Source organism: Nelumbo lutea, chromosome 4 (genome assembly GCF_056320005.1).
Source record: "Nelumbo lutea isolate HS-2025 chromosome 4, American lotus-T2T, whole genome shotgun sequence".
Classification (NCBI taxonomy): domain Eukaryota; kingdom Viridiplantae; phylum Streptophyta; class Magnoliopsida; order Proteales; family Nelumbonaceae; genus Nelumbo; species Nelumbo lutea.
The window spans coordinates 95,066,150-95,081,639 of record NC_142687.1 but is presented as its reverse complement, the minus strand read 5'-3'; the positions used below and the strand labels follow the sequence as shown (position 1 = coordinate 95,081,639).

Sequence of the window (15,490 nt, the reverse complement as noted above, 5' to 3'; positions counted from 1 at the left end):
CTCACCATTTCTTTCAAAACAAACCTGGAAAAATAGGAATCTTTGAAGAATATTCCTATTTTTCCCATCCTAGTCGCACAAATCAAACAAACTATAAGGCTTCAGGTCCTCATGGTCTTAATGCCCTTTTCTTTAAGAAATTATGAGATGTGGTTAAACAGGATTTTTGTGGAATTGTGAAAACTTTCTTTTACACATGAAAATTATGCCCAATTCTAAACAATATCTTCTCATTACCTTAATCCCTAAACATAAGAATCCAGAAACAGTGAATAATTACAAGCTTGTAAGCTTGTGTAATGTTATTTACAAGGTGATTTAAAAAATCCTTGTAAATAGGATTAAACCTTTCCTTGATGAGATCATTTTTCCATTCCAAAGTGCTTTTGTTCTAAATAGACAAATTAATGACAATATTTTGACAGAGTCCAAAATTTAATGTCTTTCGTTTTTTCTCTAAGAATATTCTCAATAGATTCTAGAAAATTCTGACTCGGATCCTTTAGGCTATGTTTGATTTGAAGGAAAAGGTAGGGAAACCTATACAAGGTTTGTAAATGTTTCCCTACCTTTCCCCACTTTTTCCTTCAAACCAAAGACAACCTAAGATTCCAATTCATTATAATGCGAACTTCTATCTGGGAGCCCTAATTATTAACTCAAGGGTAACAAAGAGAACTTTCCAATATGTTGTGGAAAGAGTGTTAAAAAGACATTCGAGATGGAAGAAAAACACCTTGTCCATAGCCGGAAGGCTAATTCTTATTAGCTCAATCACCTCTTTGATGCCTCAATTTATTATGAGATCGTTTAAATTTCTCAACAATACTTTGGAGGAAATTGACAAAGCTCAAAGGAATTTCCTATGGAACAAAGATAGAGGTAAAAAGCCCGTCCACCTTATGAAGTGGAAGAAAGTTTGCACCCCAAAGAGTTAGGGGGTATGGGGCTAAGGAATCTTAAATGGATTAGTGAAGCGAGCCTAGCAAAACTGTGATGGAAGATTCTCAAGGAGGAGGATAATTTGTGGGCTAAAGTAGTGAAGGGTAAATACCTCAACAAGGAGAATTTTTTGGAGGCAAGAAAGAGGAAAAGAGTGTTGTGGGCTGGAGAGGCATCCTCTATGTTAGGGACCTTTTAAGGAAAGGCCTTAGATGGGAAATTGGTAATGACAAATCTATTAAATTTTGAAATGATAATTGGATTGAAGAGAATTCTCTAGCTGAGACCTTAACCCCTGAACATCACTTAAGTGACAATGAGATGGTATGTGATTTCATTGATAAAGATAGAGGTGTGTGGAAGGAATCCCAAATTAGAAATTGTGTCCCTCCAAATATTTGGAATAAAATCAAAGCGATTTTCCCTTAAGCCCTAGAGAAGATAATTTGGTTTGGGGGCAAGTTGGAGCATGGTATTGCTTACAAGCACATGTATAGGGAGGCAAATCAAGTGGCTTATTAGATTGCAAATAAAGCTATATCTTCGGTTGGTAGGTCGATTTCTTTTAACCCTTGTAATCTTCCTAAGGAGCTTGATTTAATTTGCTTATGGAATGTTTGGGGCGTACTACCCCCGGCTTGTGTAGCACCTCTTGTTCATAAAAAAAAAATAAGAAAAAACCTTTGTTTTAACTGTTGTCACAAATTCATTAGTAGAAGATACAATGATGAAACTTTTTGTAGCAGCAGTGTCATTATTCATTAAAGAATATCAGTATATATGTTATACATATCATGTTCTTTTGATCTTATCCAATGACTAATCTTTCAATATTTTCCATGTGTTTCATGTATTCTAGTGGTTTTTATAATATACAGTCTATAGTAGTTTTTCTCTGATGTTTTAATGTATTAAAATCATTTCACTGTATCCATGCATTTCCTAAGATATGTATCTTAAATTTGTTTTTCTAACTTTTTTTACTGTTAATACCTTGAACACTCATAAATTCATATGTAAATCCAGATATAAACAAATCAATTAAAAAATAAAAACATTTATTGAATTTCAAAAGGATTTAGTTTGCAACTCCAATCGTTAACTTTAGTATTTATTTTATTAAAGCAAGGTTCAAAGTATCGATACGATACGCATTTCGGCTATATCGTATCGGTACTTAGAAATGACCGATACACACTTTTTTTTTTGTTTTTTTTTCAAAGTTTGGTTTTTTAGGAAGCTTATAAGATTTTTTTATTATTAAAAAAAACTGGGGGTCTGAAACACCCGGAAACAGGCATTTTGGACCGTATCTTTTTCAAATGATATGATATGATACGCCCAATACGGGGCATATCATATCGATACTTTGAGCCATGACTAAAAGGATTCAATTTGAGAAAGAAAAGCAAGCTCTATTAAAAGTAGCAGATTATGGGTTAATGGGTTTTACACTCATTCATCCATTTTGCATTTACATGCAAATTTTCTTATTTTTATTTTTTATATGTTTGACATTTCAAAAAAAAAGTTGTGGGTACCTGGGTTCCACCCTACTTTCTTTAGTCATCCAAACATTTGTTTTACGATTAGCCTTCAAGAAAATCGCCATGAAAGGTTGTTTTTCATTTTAGCTTGCTATGGGATGTCTTTCAAATGTGAATTATTTTTCTTGTTGTGAGTTCTAAAAACAATTAAACCATCGGGTTTGAAAACAAACAGTTTCTTAAAATAAAAACATGTCATTCATTGTAAATATGTTTCTTTGATTCTAAAACCAACATAAAAAATTTCTCTTGAATTTCTAGTTTGAAAAATATGTTTTTGTTTTAAATCATACAATATTTCATTAATCACACAATATCTTTTCCATTTGTCTTTGATTTAAAAACCATTATTTTGATGGTTTCAAGAGCATGAATTGTTTTATGAAACAAAACCAACTTGCTTTTGCTTCTCATAATAAAAAGCAAGGTTCAAAGTATCGATACAGGGTGAAACACTGCTAGGGTGTATCGGCTTGTATTGGCCCTTTTTTAATGTTTATTTATTTATTTTTTCAATACCAGTTCAGAAGAGTTGGTTTAAGCAAGGTTCAAAGTATCGATACAGGGCGATACGCCACTAAGGTGTGTCACCCTTTATTGGCCTTCTTTTAAGTTTTTTTTTTTTTTTAATACCGGTTCAGAGGGATTGGCTTAAGTGTTGGCTACCCTCTAAATCAAGCCCTGACCCAATACAACCCCTATAGGGGCATATCGGGAAGGGGCCGATACATAATGATTTTTTGAACCTTGACAAAAAGTATATACAATTCCAACTTCCAAGAGCATGTTTTCATTATTTTTTTCCATTTATGCGGCAATTTCAAAAACAAAGGAAAACTTGTTTAGTTCAACCATAATTTCTCTTTGTAGAAAATTGTATCTATTAACTATAAATCAAATTTCAACATCGTCAAAATTGTATCTATTACCTATAAATCAAACTTCAACACCGTCAATATAAAGCTAGACTTCTTTTGACATTTCTTATGATCACTGGTTGCAATTCATAGCATCACTGAAGGGGGCATTGATCACAGCAAAAAGTGTGTTGACACACTAACAGCATGAAGTCCAGCCGTACATTCGAAACATCAAACATCTCCTATATACAAATATATTATCATTCATGGGGATATTCTGAATGCATGTCTAGAATGCATGCTGCCAGCTTGTTAACATGCATTATTGATGCTAGCAGATCCCAATGGATACAGTTAATTTAGAAACTATTAAAAAAAAGGTAAATCCTAACCTATGCAAGGTTGTTCTAAACAATTTACTGAAAGTAAAAATCAAGACAAATCTTATAAGAGTTGGGCTTTGGTAAGTGCAATGCCCGTTTGAATAGCCTTTACAACCTTGCATTTGGAACATCTCCATTCTTATGTCTTTATTTCATGGGGAAATGACATTAGGTTACCCTAAAACACCATTTTTGTCTCAGACATGGCTGATGTTAAAAAGATGCCCATGTTACATTCAATTTATTAAATGAATTTAGGTGCGGATGAACTTAAATAGCCCCATATTTAATACTAGTAAGTGCATGCGTGCTTTTGCACGTGATAATTTTTTATGGTGATGATAATGATGATAGTAAATAATATGTTTCTAAAAGTTTTATATAAATATTTTTATATTTTTATGTCTATTAAAATTATTTTTATACATCACACTTTTTTTTGTTTAATATGATGAATATAGGATATTAGATAACTGCTCAGATGTTTTTTACATTTTTTGTATTTTTTTATACTTTCGCGTGCTTTCATATTTTTTTTAATTTTTATTATCTTTTAACTATGACATCAAGGATTGACACATTTTAACCCAAAAGGTTGAATTGTTGACTCGTCACCAAATAAGAAAAGAACTCCTCCTTTTTGGGTTGGTTTTAAAATTGTATTTTATTTCTAATAAAAAGAATTATATTTTGTTACACTTATTTTTTATATGATTAATTAATATAAACTCAATGAAAGAATATACTAAAATAAAAATTGGGGTATTTTAGTTAAACAAAAGTTTTACACTATCATCTACACTTTTAATGGTAATATAGAAATAGATTTTATTTTTAAATTTAAAAATTCTAAAAAGATTGAAAAGCAATATATAAGGAGTTTGAAGTTTATAACTTCATTTTAGAATATATTGCAGATAGGTGAGGATCCAGATTTGCTCCTCACAATTTTTTCAGCCATGCATTGGGGAGACAGGATCTGCTCCTCAGACTTGGGCACCTCACATGCACATCCACCATGCATTGGGAACATCTCCCGTAAATAATAACTTAAAATACGGGAGATGTTCCCAATACATGGTAGGATGTGCGTGTGAGGCACCCTTTGTGAGGAACAGATCCGGTTTCTGCATTGGGAACATCTCCTGTACTTTATATTGTCATTCATGGGAGATGTTCCCAATACACAGCTGTGATGGGCTATGAGATTAGTGTGAAGAGCGCTTCGTGAGAAACAAATATGGTTTCAGAGGGCAGATCCAGTCCTCACAAAAGTTGTGTTCACACCATTCTCATAGCTTTTATTCAGCTATGCATTGTGAACATCTCCATATTTGTATTTTTTTATTCATGGGGAGATGTTCCCAATGCACATCTGAAATGGGTTGTGATGGAGATGTTCTCAATGCATAGCAGGAAATGGCTGAGAATGGTGTAAGCACAATTTTGTGAGTACCAAATCCAATGTCCTAGTTTCATAGGTGACTACTAGCCTACTATATCGCATTCCACTTAGAAAACAAAAGGGGGGCAAATAAATTTCATTTTGATAACATGTGAATCATACATTGACTCTAAAATCATATTTTTTTCCCTCATGTTTCAAAACCTATCTAATTTGTACAGTGTATTTTAAACAAAATACATACATAAAAAAGATAAGGAAAAATTTTGATTACTACCTTGTACTTTGGACCTAGTGCTGTTTTAGTCCCCGAACTTTAAAACGCGACAATTCAGTACCCGAACTTTCAAAATGTGTTAATCCAATACCTACCATTAACCAGTTGTTAACCAAGCATTAAGTGGCGTTTGAAAAAGACACAAATGCCATTTGAGTGCTATTTAATTTTCTTTATCAACCGTCAAAACATTGACAAAAAAATGAACAGTCCCAAATATTTGCCTCTTCTATTCAATAAAATTGGGGTCACTAGAATGCCCACCAAGACATGACCTCAACTTTCTTGAATAGAGGAGGCAAGGATTTGGGAATGTTCATTTTTTGTCAACATTTGCATGTTTGATAAAGAAAATTAAATAACACTCAAAACGACATTTGTCTCAAATGCAACATAATAACTGTTTAACAAATGCTTAATGACAGGTACCGGATTGGCACATTTTGAAAGCTTGGGCACTGAATTACCGCATTTTAAAGTTTAGGGACCAAAGTGACACTATGCCCAAAGTACAGAATAGTAATCAGGAATTTTCCCTAAAAAATATTCACCAATAACCCAACACCAGACTAATAAGTGATAACTCCCTTCCCAAAATAGGTCATAACAGGAATTGAATCCACACCTTTACTCGAATCAGCTTACATACCAATTGGTTATTAGTGTTTTTTGGTATCACACCTTTTCCACATCATAGTTGAATTCATGTTAATTTCAAATGCGACATTTTTTTAGGTAATGGGAGAACGCCCAAATCACCGTAATTTGGTCCTTCTATGCATATTAATGCCAAAGCAAACCAAAAAGCTAAATTTGGGAGTGCATATTTGATAAATAAGTATTTATCTTATAAGCGTTCATTTTGGCGAAAAACACTTATTTCAAACAGGTGTATTATAGATATTTTGAAAATGATGTGGCAGATCAAAATGGGCCACAAAAGAAATAATCACTTAAAAATAAGCTTTCTTGAATAATTGATTTATTTTCATAAATTAAAGATTTATTTGAACTTATTTCCCAAATGCAGATTAATACTTATTAATATACTCCGTCCCACATAAATGCTTATTCAAATAAACACTCCCAAGCATGGCTTTAATCAATTGATCCAACAGTACGAGAAGTAATGAAGGGCGTTTTACCAATACCCGAGCCTAACAATATGCCATCGGGTTTGGGTAAATTCGGGTTGAATAAGGATTTGTCTCAACTCGACCAGAGCCGGCCCGGTTTGCACTTGTTTAAAAGCACGAGCCACGAGGGCACACACCACGCGCGCACGACCGACGCAAGTTTCTCCGCCGTATGCACAAGTCGCAAGTGAAAGGCAAAAAATCATTTGGTTTTGGCGCCGTAACGAAACAGAGGAAACTAAACAGTGGTAAGGCACAAGGCACAATCCAGCAAATTCAGTAGACGAGGAATTAGGGTTCCTAGAGATGGTCATGGGGCTACGGAGCTTCACTGAGAGAATCGGAGAGGGTGCAGGAGAACCAATTCTGGATGCTGACAACGGTGAAGAATTGATGCATGTTCAACCGGGAGTTGCCATCGTTCTCGGCAACCGAGCTCCTGAGTCTGTCGGAACCTTGTACATCACCACCAAGTTGGTTACTAGCTCTCACATCTCTCTGTTTCTCTCATTCTCACTCACAGCGTGTTTTGAGAGTGCTTTCTTTGGTGGGTTTTGCAGGCAAGTAGTGTGGCTGAGCGACGTAGAAAAGGAGCGAGGTTACGCCGTCGATTTCTTGTCGGTGTCACTGCACGCTGTATCCAGGGATCCGGAAGCGTATCCCTCTCCTTGTATCTATACTCAGGTAACCCCTTCCCCCACGTCTAAATCATTTTGTATTGGCGATGCTTTTCAATTGGTTTAGCTTGCTCAACTTTCAGGTCCTGGTTTGGTTTAGAGGTTTAAGATTAAAATCTTGTGCTCAAGTAAGAAAGCTTTGAGTTTTGGCTTGACACTTGTAATGTTTATTCCCTGAACGCAATTGTGTTACTTATCATTGTGTTGATCCTCAGACTTCTACCCCCAAAATGATCATTAAACAGAAAAAATAGCAGGGAGAGGACACATACTGACGTACTACTTGCAGTTGAATGGCAGAATCAAGAATCGGGAAAAACTTTATTTGGAATACCAATAAAGAAAAGAAATGCCATCCTCATTTATTCCCATGCTTTCCATAATTTAAGATAGATTATTATTATTGTTGTTGTTGTTGTTGTGAAGAAGATAGTAATCTAAGCAGGAAATGCATGGTTCATCAGAAGCTCTGTTTTATGGAACTATTTCTTCAGATAATTCTTCCTTCTATTGGCGTATAAAGTAATTGATACCATCATTCTCTATGAAGATTGAGACGGAAGATGACGATGGTGAAGACTCAGAAGGATCAGATTCAGAATGCAATACCCTTGATTTATCCAAGATCACTGAGATGAGGCTTGTTCCATCTGATCCCAGCCAATGTATTCTTCGTTCTTATGTCTATAGTTTTCTTCTGTTCTAGCCTTCACAATATAAAATGCTTAATGTACTTATCCAAAAATAAATAAATGAAATGATTAATATGCTTTTATCTTGTTCAGATGTTTCTTTTCTTTCTGCAGATATTTTACTTGGCCAATGTTGGGGACTGATTACTAATTATCTTTTATTGGCTTTATTGTGTCTTAGTGGATTCCCTCTTCAATATATTCTGTGAGTGTGCGGAGCTAAATCCTGATCCTAATGAAGGTGAATACTAATCTTCTTCTATACCCTATAATACTTTGCTGGTTTCTAGGAGGCAACATTGCTACCTCTCTTAATTCTTCAACAGCTCTTCTCCCTGACATTCTCTGTTCTTCATTTCGATATCACTCTTAAGATATCTTACCCTTATCTATCATTTCTCCAGAGATAGAGGAAGAACACAACTGGATTTTTAGTGCTGATCAAATGGAAGATGATAATGCAGCCACAGGTTAGTCCAGTTAGGAAACACTCCTGAAAGTTTATCTCATCTCTCAGCAGTTAGTATTGACAAGTAATATCTACATATGCTGACCTTTCCAGATGGAGTGGATGATTCTGAATGTCTACTCTTTGAAAATCCTGCTAACCCCATAGGATACTCAAATGGCAATCATGACCTAGCCCGTACAGTGCTTGAGGTATGGCTTCTGTGTTTCTTAGTTGTTATATTCTGTTGTATCATTTGTTTCTAGTTTTATCAGGATTCTGTGTGAACCTGTCATGGCATTCTGTATGAACCTGTATGAACGCGATAGCTGTTCAGTGGGCTGTGGAACCAATGGTAATGCCCCACACCAGTGAAAAAGTACATAGGGCCCACAGTGAGAAATTAAATGGTTGTGGGTCCCATGTATTTTATTACTTTTGTGGAAATATAGCATTGGTTCCACAGCCTGCTGAACAGCTATTGCATTCAACTAATCCTTACTCCTCCCGTGAAGGTTGAAAATTGCCTTTATTTGTCTTTTTCCATTGCATACTTGGGACTTCTAAACCAGTGAAGACAGTAGTCATACTGGTACCAGGACTCTAATCAGCATAATAGGAGCCGTTCCTTTTCCTATAGCTGCTAAGGTTCTAGTTCATCCCATCACTTGCTATTTTTTGATAACTTGAGATATGGACATTAATGCTGATGTTACTGCTGCGGGAATTGAATGCAGTCTTGTCCCTTTTAAAAATCTTACAAACCAACCTTTTAAAGCCTCTTGAACTATTATTAGGACAACCCAATTCTTACTGAGTGATTGAAAGAATTCAAGAGATAGCCCCAGTTCTTTGAACTGACTGGGCAATGAACAGAAAAAGGTTCGCCAATTCAACTCCACAATTACAAAATCTGCAGCTGGATGTAGGAATTTCCATACCTATAGTTATCATATTGTCCTAGGGTAGACACTTCCCCAAAACCATAGTCCATGTCATGAAGGCAGTTTTAGATGGCACCAAGGGTTCCTAAACAGTTTGTTTTTTTATGGAATGTATTGTTGATTAATGGTGTCAGGCTGTCAGCTGCCTTAAAAAAAGATTTCACTGAAAACATACCTGATCTCTCCTATCTCCCAACATAGTAGTCGACTCCAACAATTGGTTCCATATCTTATTCATGTATTTTTTTTGCAGAATCATGCTACAATTGCATATAGGTTTCAGAAAAGTTTCATCAGAGACCTATTATCAACCAGTCATCCAACCAGTAGTGGATTCTGGACTCACTGCGTACCTACCTTGTATGCAATCCCCTTGATGAAATAATTGTGTCTTTTGTATTCACTTCCAAACCAAGCAGTGATACAAAGTTGTAACCTGTTTGGGATGCCAGCTGCCATTTCTATCTCCAAACAGAGATTCAATTATCTTACTCCACCCTTGTGCTATTTCCCCATCTTTCGGAGTCAAATGTCAAGATTCAAGAACAAGGGACAGAGCAGGCAAGAAAAGAGATTCTAGGGTTTTGGAAGTTAGGATATGCATACCAATCTTGGACATGCAAAACTGAGGCTGGTCCTACATCGAACTGGCTGTAATACAAACTCTCCTAACATGAAATTTCCAGTATTTTGCTTTTGCAGATGACCGTAACATGAAAATTGAGATCTAGTTATCTTGAGAGGAAAGAATTTGTTGCTAATTTTGATATCATTTACATGGTGCTATTCTGGCTTCAGCACTGATGCCCTTTATTTGTTTCTTGTGCTTGAAGACTCCTGAGCTGATGATCTCTTAGTCTTCTGATATTCTTTTACTTTGATTCTATCAGTTCCTGTATCCTTGGGACTACTATGCTATTTTGTTTAGTAAAAGGTTCCTAGGGACGGCCATGTTTGGAGCTGAGTTGAAGCAACTTATTTCCAAGAATGTTTGCTGGACTGTCAATTTTGTAGGTTAGGGGAGTTCTAGAAATTTTAATTATTTTGAGCATTGGGTTCCTTTTGGAAACCAGCAACTCCAGCATTTTGCTGAGAGTTAACCATGGGAATATATTTAAACACCTGACAATTAAATTATGCTTCCATTTTGAACCTTATATGTGTGCCCAAATGGATGAAACATCCAATCTTGAAACTCCTATCATCCAGAGTCTTATTTGATGTGCAAATACTACTTAGGCAAAAAGAAATTTCTATAAAACAATTGCGAGGCCAGATTCATTCATAAAAAAAAAATCGTAAGGCCAGCAATGTTGTATGGATCAAAGTGGTGGGTAGTCAAGAAACAACATGTCCAAATAATTAGTGTGGTAGAAATGTGTATGCTGAGATTGATTAATGGAAAAAGTCGAAAGGATGGGGTCAGAAATGAAGTCATTTGAAGGAACCTAGGAGTAGATCCAATAGGCAATAAAATGACTGAAAGTAGACTAAACGTGCATGGAAGACCATATGGCACCCCTAAGAAGAAGCAATCTGTTGCAAGTTGAAAGGTCTAGAAGGGCTAGGGGCAGACCAAAAAAGGACATGGGTTCAAGTAATAAGAAATGATTTAAGTGCTCATAATTTAACATTGGATATGCCACTGAACAGAACAGAATGGTGCAACAAGATTCATTTGGCTGACCCCATATTGTTAGGACAGGCTTAGATTGTGATTATGGTGATCTCTTATCATCTTTGGGAAGACTTGCAAGGTGCATATCTCCTATAATCAAATAGCAATTTTTGCGTAGGTTCTAGAATTAATATCTGGTGCATATATGCAAGCCTGGTGATGCGGTTATCTTTTGAAATTATGGGTTGCAATTTGGGCAGTTGGGCTAGGTTCACCTTAAATAATTTCAGTCCTAACAAAGATTTCCTGAATCATGATCCCTGGCATGGGCCTTGTTTCAATGTCCCAACTGGACCTTGTTTTAGGTTGAGTTGGTTCATATATCAGAGGGCATTTCAATGGGGAACTTCACAGGATGCATGGGCCTGAGGGAAGTCCTAGGAAGTTCATTAATTTTTTTTAATTATAGTTGGCATCATTGTTATTATTTTGAAGATGATCTTATGGTAGTTCTGTGGTCTGACATGGATTCTGTGTTCTCCTCTTGTGATTAAATGTTGTTTTTTTCAGCAACAAGAATGTTGTTTTTACTGGTAGTGTGCAAATTTAGTTAGATCAGGAGTCTTTTTGAAGAATTATTTAGTTTAGGGAAGCTCTTGTATCTATCACTTAACTCGATTTTCTTGTGGCTTTATTTTTAGGACTTGTTCATATGATTTGAATTAGTTATATTATATTTAACTAGAGATCATGCAAAGTTGTTATTGCTAATTTACTGATGTGGTTTTATTTTACACTTTCATTATGATTTTCATAGGCTAATTTTTTGGTAGTTCAAAGTTCTTTTAGAAATAGGAAAACCATGTTTAGAATTTATGGGTGAATATTGAAGTGATGAATTAGTTAGGATTGAAAGGAAAATGTTACAAGATAGATATAAAGCCTACAATGTTAAATGGAGTGAAGTGCTGAGCAATGAAGAGGCAACATGCAACGAATCAAGCATAGCAGAGATAAGGGTGTTGAGATGGATGAAAGGTAAACTACAGACGGTAGGATTAGAAATGAGTGCATTTGTGGGAAATTAGGAGTAGTTGCTGTAGTGATAAGTGATCTGATGCAAGTTGATGGTTCATGTGCTTGGGAAACCACCTACTGCACTAGTAGAACTAATGATCTGATGCAAGTTGATGGTTCATGTGCATGGAGAACCACCTACTGTACCAGTAAGAAGAAATGATCTAATGCAAGTTGATGGTTCCAATGCATGGAAAACCACCTTCACCAGTAAGAAGCATTCTGTTGCAAATTGATGGTGGTTCAATAAGAGTCAGGGAAGGGTGAAAGACAGGTTGAGTTAATGTAAAATAATCTGAGAGCTCGTAACTCTGGGGGAGGATATGGCCCATGTGGCGCAATACGGAAACAAAACACGTTGAGAAAAGCTTCAAAGAAAAGAGTAGAAGTTGAACTACTAGGAAGAAGAATTCTTCACTGAATAATTAAGAGAAAATTCAATATCAAAAACTATCTTAGCCTTCCCCCTAGCTATTCTTTATATAGGCATACACTCTTATGGCTCCTACAAGAAAGCTTCCTAATCTATGAAAATACTCCATAATAGAATCTTACTAAAACTCTTCAAAAAGAAAGTCCTAATTGAACAAACATTCGAAAATATGATCTAATACTAATTTGGTAATTATGAACTAGAATAGAAGTCCTGCGTTGACACTAGCTTGGTAAATTCGAAGTAAAATAGAATTCTGTGCTGGCGCTATCTTGGTAAATTCGAACTAAGATGGAAATTTTGTGCTGGCGCTATCTTGGTAAATTTGAACTAAGATGGAAATTCCATGCTGGTGCTAACTTGGTAAATTCAAACCAGAATAGAAGTTTTGTGTTGGCGCTAACTTGGTAATTGATTACTTGGTTGGACTAGTGACGCCATCCAAGCTTCTTATGTGTCTTGGAGTGGTCCCAACTTGCATAGAACTTATTGACCTTCTCCTGTACACATCATCCTCCCCGGGTTGGGGGGAATCCGTCCTTGGATTCAAATAATCATCTAACTGATCGCCAACATATGGTACCAAGTGTTTGACATTGAAAACATCATGGGTACGTATATGGCTAAGTAGCTTTAGTTTGTAAGCATTCTCATTGATGACTTCAACTATCTCATATGGTCCAACCTTCCTTGGTGCCAGCTTTTCATGTTGCCCAACCGGTAGGCATTCCTCTGTTAAAATGGCCCAAACATAGTCTCCCACATCAAATACTACTTTCCTCCTATATGTACTAAAATAGGTCTTCAAAAACCAACTTTGTAAATGTTTACTCAGTTGGTCCGAATCCCATACTACATCACCATGATAGTATGGATTAGGATTACTGCAGCTTACCTAATATTGTTAGGGCAAGGTTTTGTTGAATTGAAATGACCTTGCTTTAAGATGTTGACCTATCCTGTCCACAAATGAAACCCAACTTTGTGCACACATGAGCTGTCTTGATTCTTGAGTTGTTGACTTGAAGGGATCAGCCTGTTTTGTCAATCTTACCCTCCTCATGATCATTGATTTTTGGCTGGACAATTCTTTCCTCCACTTTGAAAAAAATATACTTTTTCCTCTCCTTGTTATGTACCGATGCCTAATTTGCCACAAGAAGTGAAGACAGAAGGTTATTGTCTGTTATGCGTGAAGTAGTTGTGATTGGTTAAACATAGCCCTTTTGGTATAATAGTTGCCATGTCCCAATCCCAAATAATCTGCGTATGCTGGTCAGATTTGCTGCATCATCCATTCATCAGGAGAGTCATTTGCAAGGATCTTGTGGATTTGGTTTATTTTCTGATGCTTCCTTTTCTTTTTGTTTATCCTTCTGGTAAATGCATTAAGTACCTATCATATTCAACCCTTTTGTGCTGTTTTAGGTTACAGTATTGAATTTGCCCCTACTCAATAGTCAATGTGATGCTTGTTGTCTTCTTTTTATTCTCGTTTATCCTTTTGTTAATATAAATGCATCAAGTACCTGTGACACCCAACCCTTGGTGCTATTTAATGTTATGGTATTGAAATTTGCCACTATCCATTAGTCAATACAATGCTTGATATGGTTCTTGTGACTGCATGGAGAATATATGTGGACATTCTTTGATGGGTTTTCTTAATTATTTCAGCTTCAGATTAATGATCAACGTTTTGAGGATGCAGAGGAAATGGATCCCGACACAAATGGTGGTCACTAGTAAATTTTCTGTCTTCTCAGTTTCTCATCACTAATGCCTCAGGTTTGCCTTCCTTTTTAGGTTTTTTCATTACTGTTTTCTTTTTTGGTGAGTACCTTGTCTTGTTTTGCCCCTCACCCCATCACTTTTTCCATTTCTAGAGTTTTGATGTATCTTTAGGCAACATGAATCACCATATCTGCTCCAAGTAAATTCTAATTTAAATTAGGATGATAAAAGTCAAAACTCTCAGTTCTTTTAACAAAGACTTGTAAGATGAAAATTTAAAGGCATGAGTAGTCATGTACTCAATGTAAGTGTTTTAAGATGGTGTATGTGACAAGTGAATTTGCTGAATTATTTGAACTGAGATACCATCTGGAGACTCATGAACCTCATCATTTAACCACGTGATTACTAATTGGATGTTGTTCCATACTGCATGTGCACTGTTTGCACAGTAAATTTCTGTACATTCTCCAGCATGTTCAAAGTTACGCTTATGGCAAATGGTCTTTTTTTTTTAATTTTTTTTTTTTTTATAGTAGCAGGATTCGAAACTGCACCATCGCTGGGACAATTCATCCGGTGCACCAACTAAGCTACCCCTCAGTTGGTGGCAAATGGTCTGGTTTATTAGCAAAAGCATTCCTTCACCTGTCGCAACTCGCAAGTATATGATTGCAGACCATTTATAAGACCATTCTTTATTGATTGATAGGCGTAATACAAATTTCAATGTTCAATGCACGTTATTAATTCACCTCCATTAAGAGATGATCATCATCAATAGTGGCAGCTTCTTTGCATTCAGGGGGAGTCATGTTCTTCCGAGTTGCAAATTCCCTACATATTACTATCAGATCTCGTGTAAATGCATCTCTAAATCCCAATCAAGGTTCAAAGTATGGGTACGTGTGATGCACAAAAATTGATTATTATGCTATTTAAAGGGGTGATACTCTCAGATTTAAATTTTTTTCAACGTTAAAAATTGAGCCAAGGCATCTTTAGACTTTAGTAAGGGTATAACTTTCAAAAATGGTCACATGTCTTCATTCTTGGTATTTAGCGTATTGGAATGGTGGGGATTCAAATGGAAAACTGATATGTATTGTATGATATGGATTGATATTAAGTTATTACTTGAAAGTCACTTTGGTAATTATAAATGGTTTGAATGCACAATCATATAACAATCACATAGCGGTGACACTACTGTCACGTGTAATCATATATATATATATAGAATATTGACATGTGGCAAAAGCATGAAATATCAAAAGCCTACTTCGTGTCTTTAAAGTTTTATGTACTTTAAAAAGT

The 15,490-nt window shown here is 35.7% G+C and overlaps 1 protein-coding gene across 4 annotated transcripts; it reads left to right on the top strand.

Moving 5' to 3' along the window:
- The first annotated feature begins 6,687 nt into the window (after nucleotides 1-6,687).
- LOC148861961 (nucleotide-sensitive chloride conductance regulator (ICln) family protein) lies at nucleotides 6,688-15,139 on the top strand. Of its 4 annotated transcripts, none has more exons than XM_088985305.1 (8): nucleotides 6,688-7,023; nucleotides 7,111-7,234; nucleotides 7,778-7,892; nucleotides 8,101-8,160; nucleotides 8,324-8,389; nucleotides 8,482-8,579; nucleotides 14,117-14,227; nucleotides 14,716-15,139. In XM_088985305.1, exons 1-7 carry the CDS (start codon nucleotides 6,857-6,859, stop codon nucleotides 14,183-14,185), a joined length of 699 nt encoding a protein of 232 aa, XP_088841431.1. In that variant the 5' UTR covers nucleotides 6,688-6,856; the 3' UTR covers nucleotides 14,186-14,227; nucleotides 14,716-15,139. The 4 variants fall into 4 exon arrangements, with proteins under 4 accessions (XP_088841431.1, XP_088841432.1, XP_088841430.1 ...); XM_088985306.1 differs by having other exon boundaries at nucleotides 14,713-15,139; XM_088985304.1 differs by having other exon boundaries at nucleotides 14,710-15,139.
- Nucleotides 15,140-15,490: the final 351 nt, after the last annotated feature.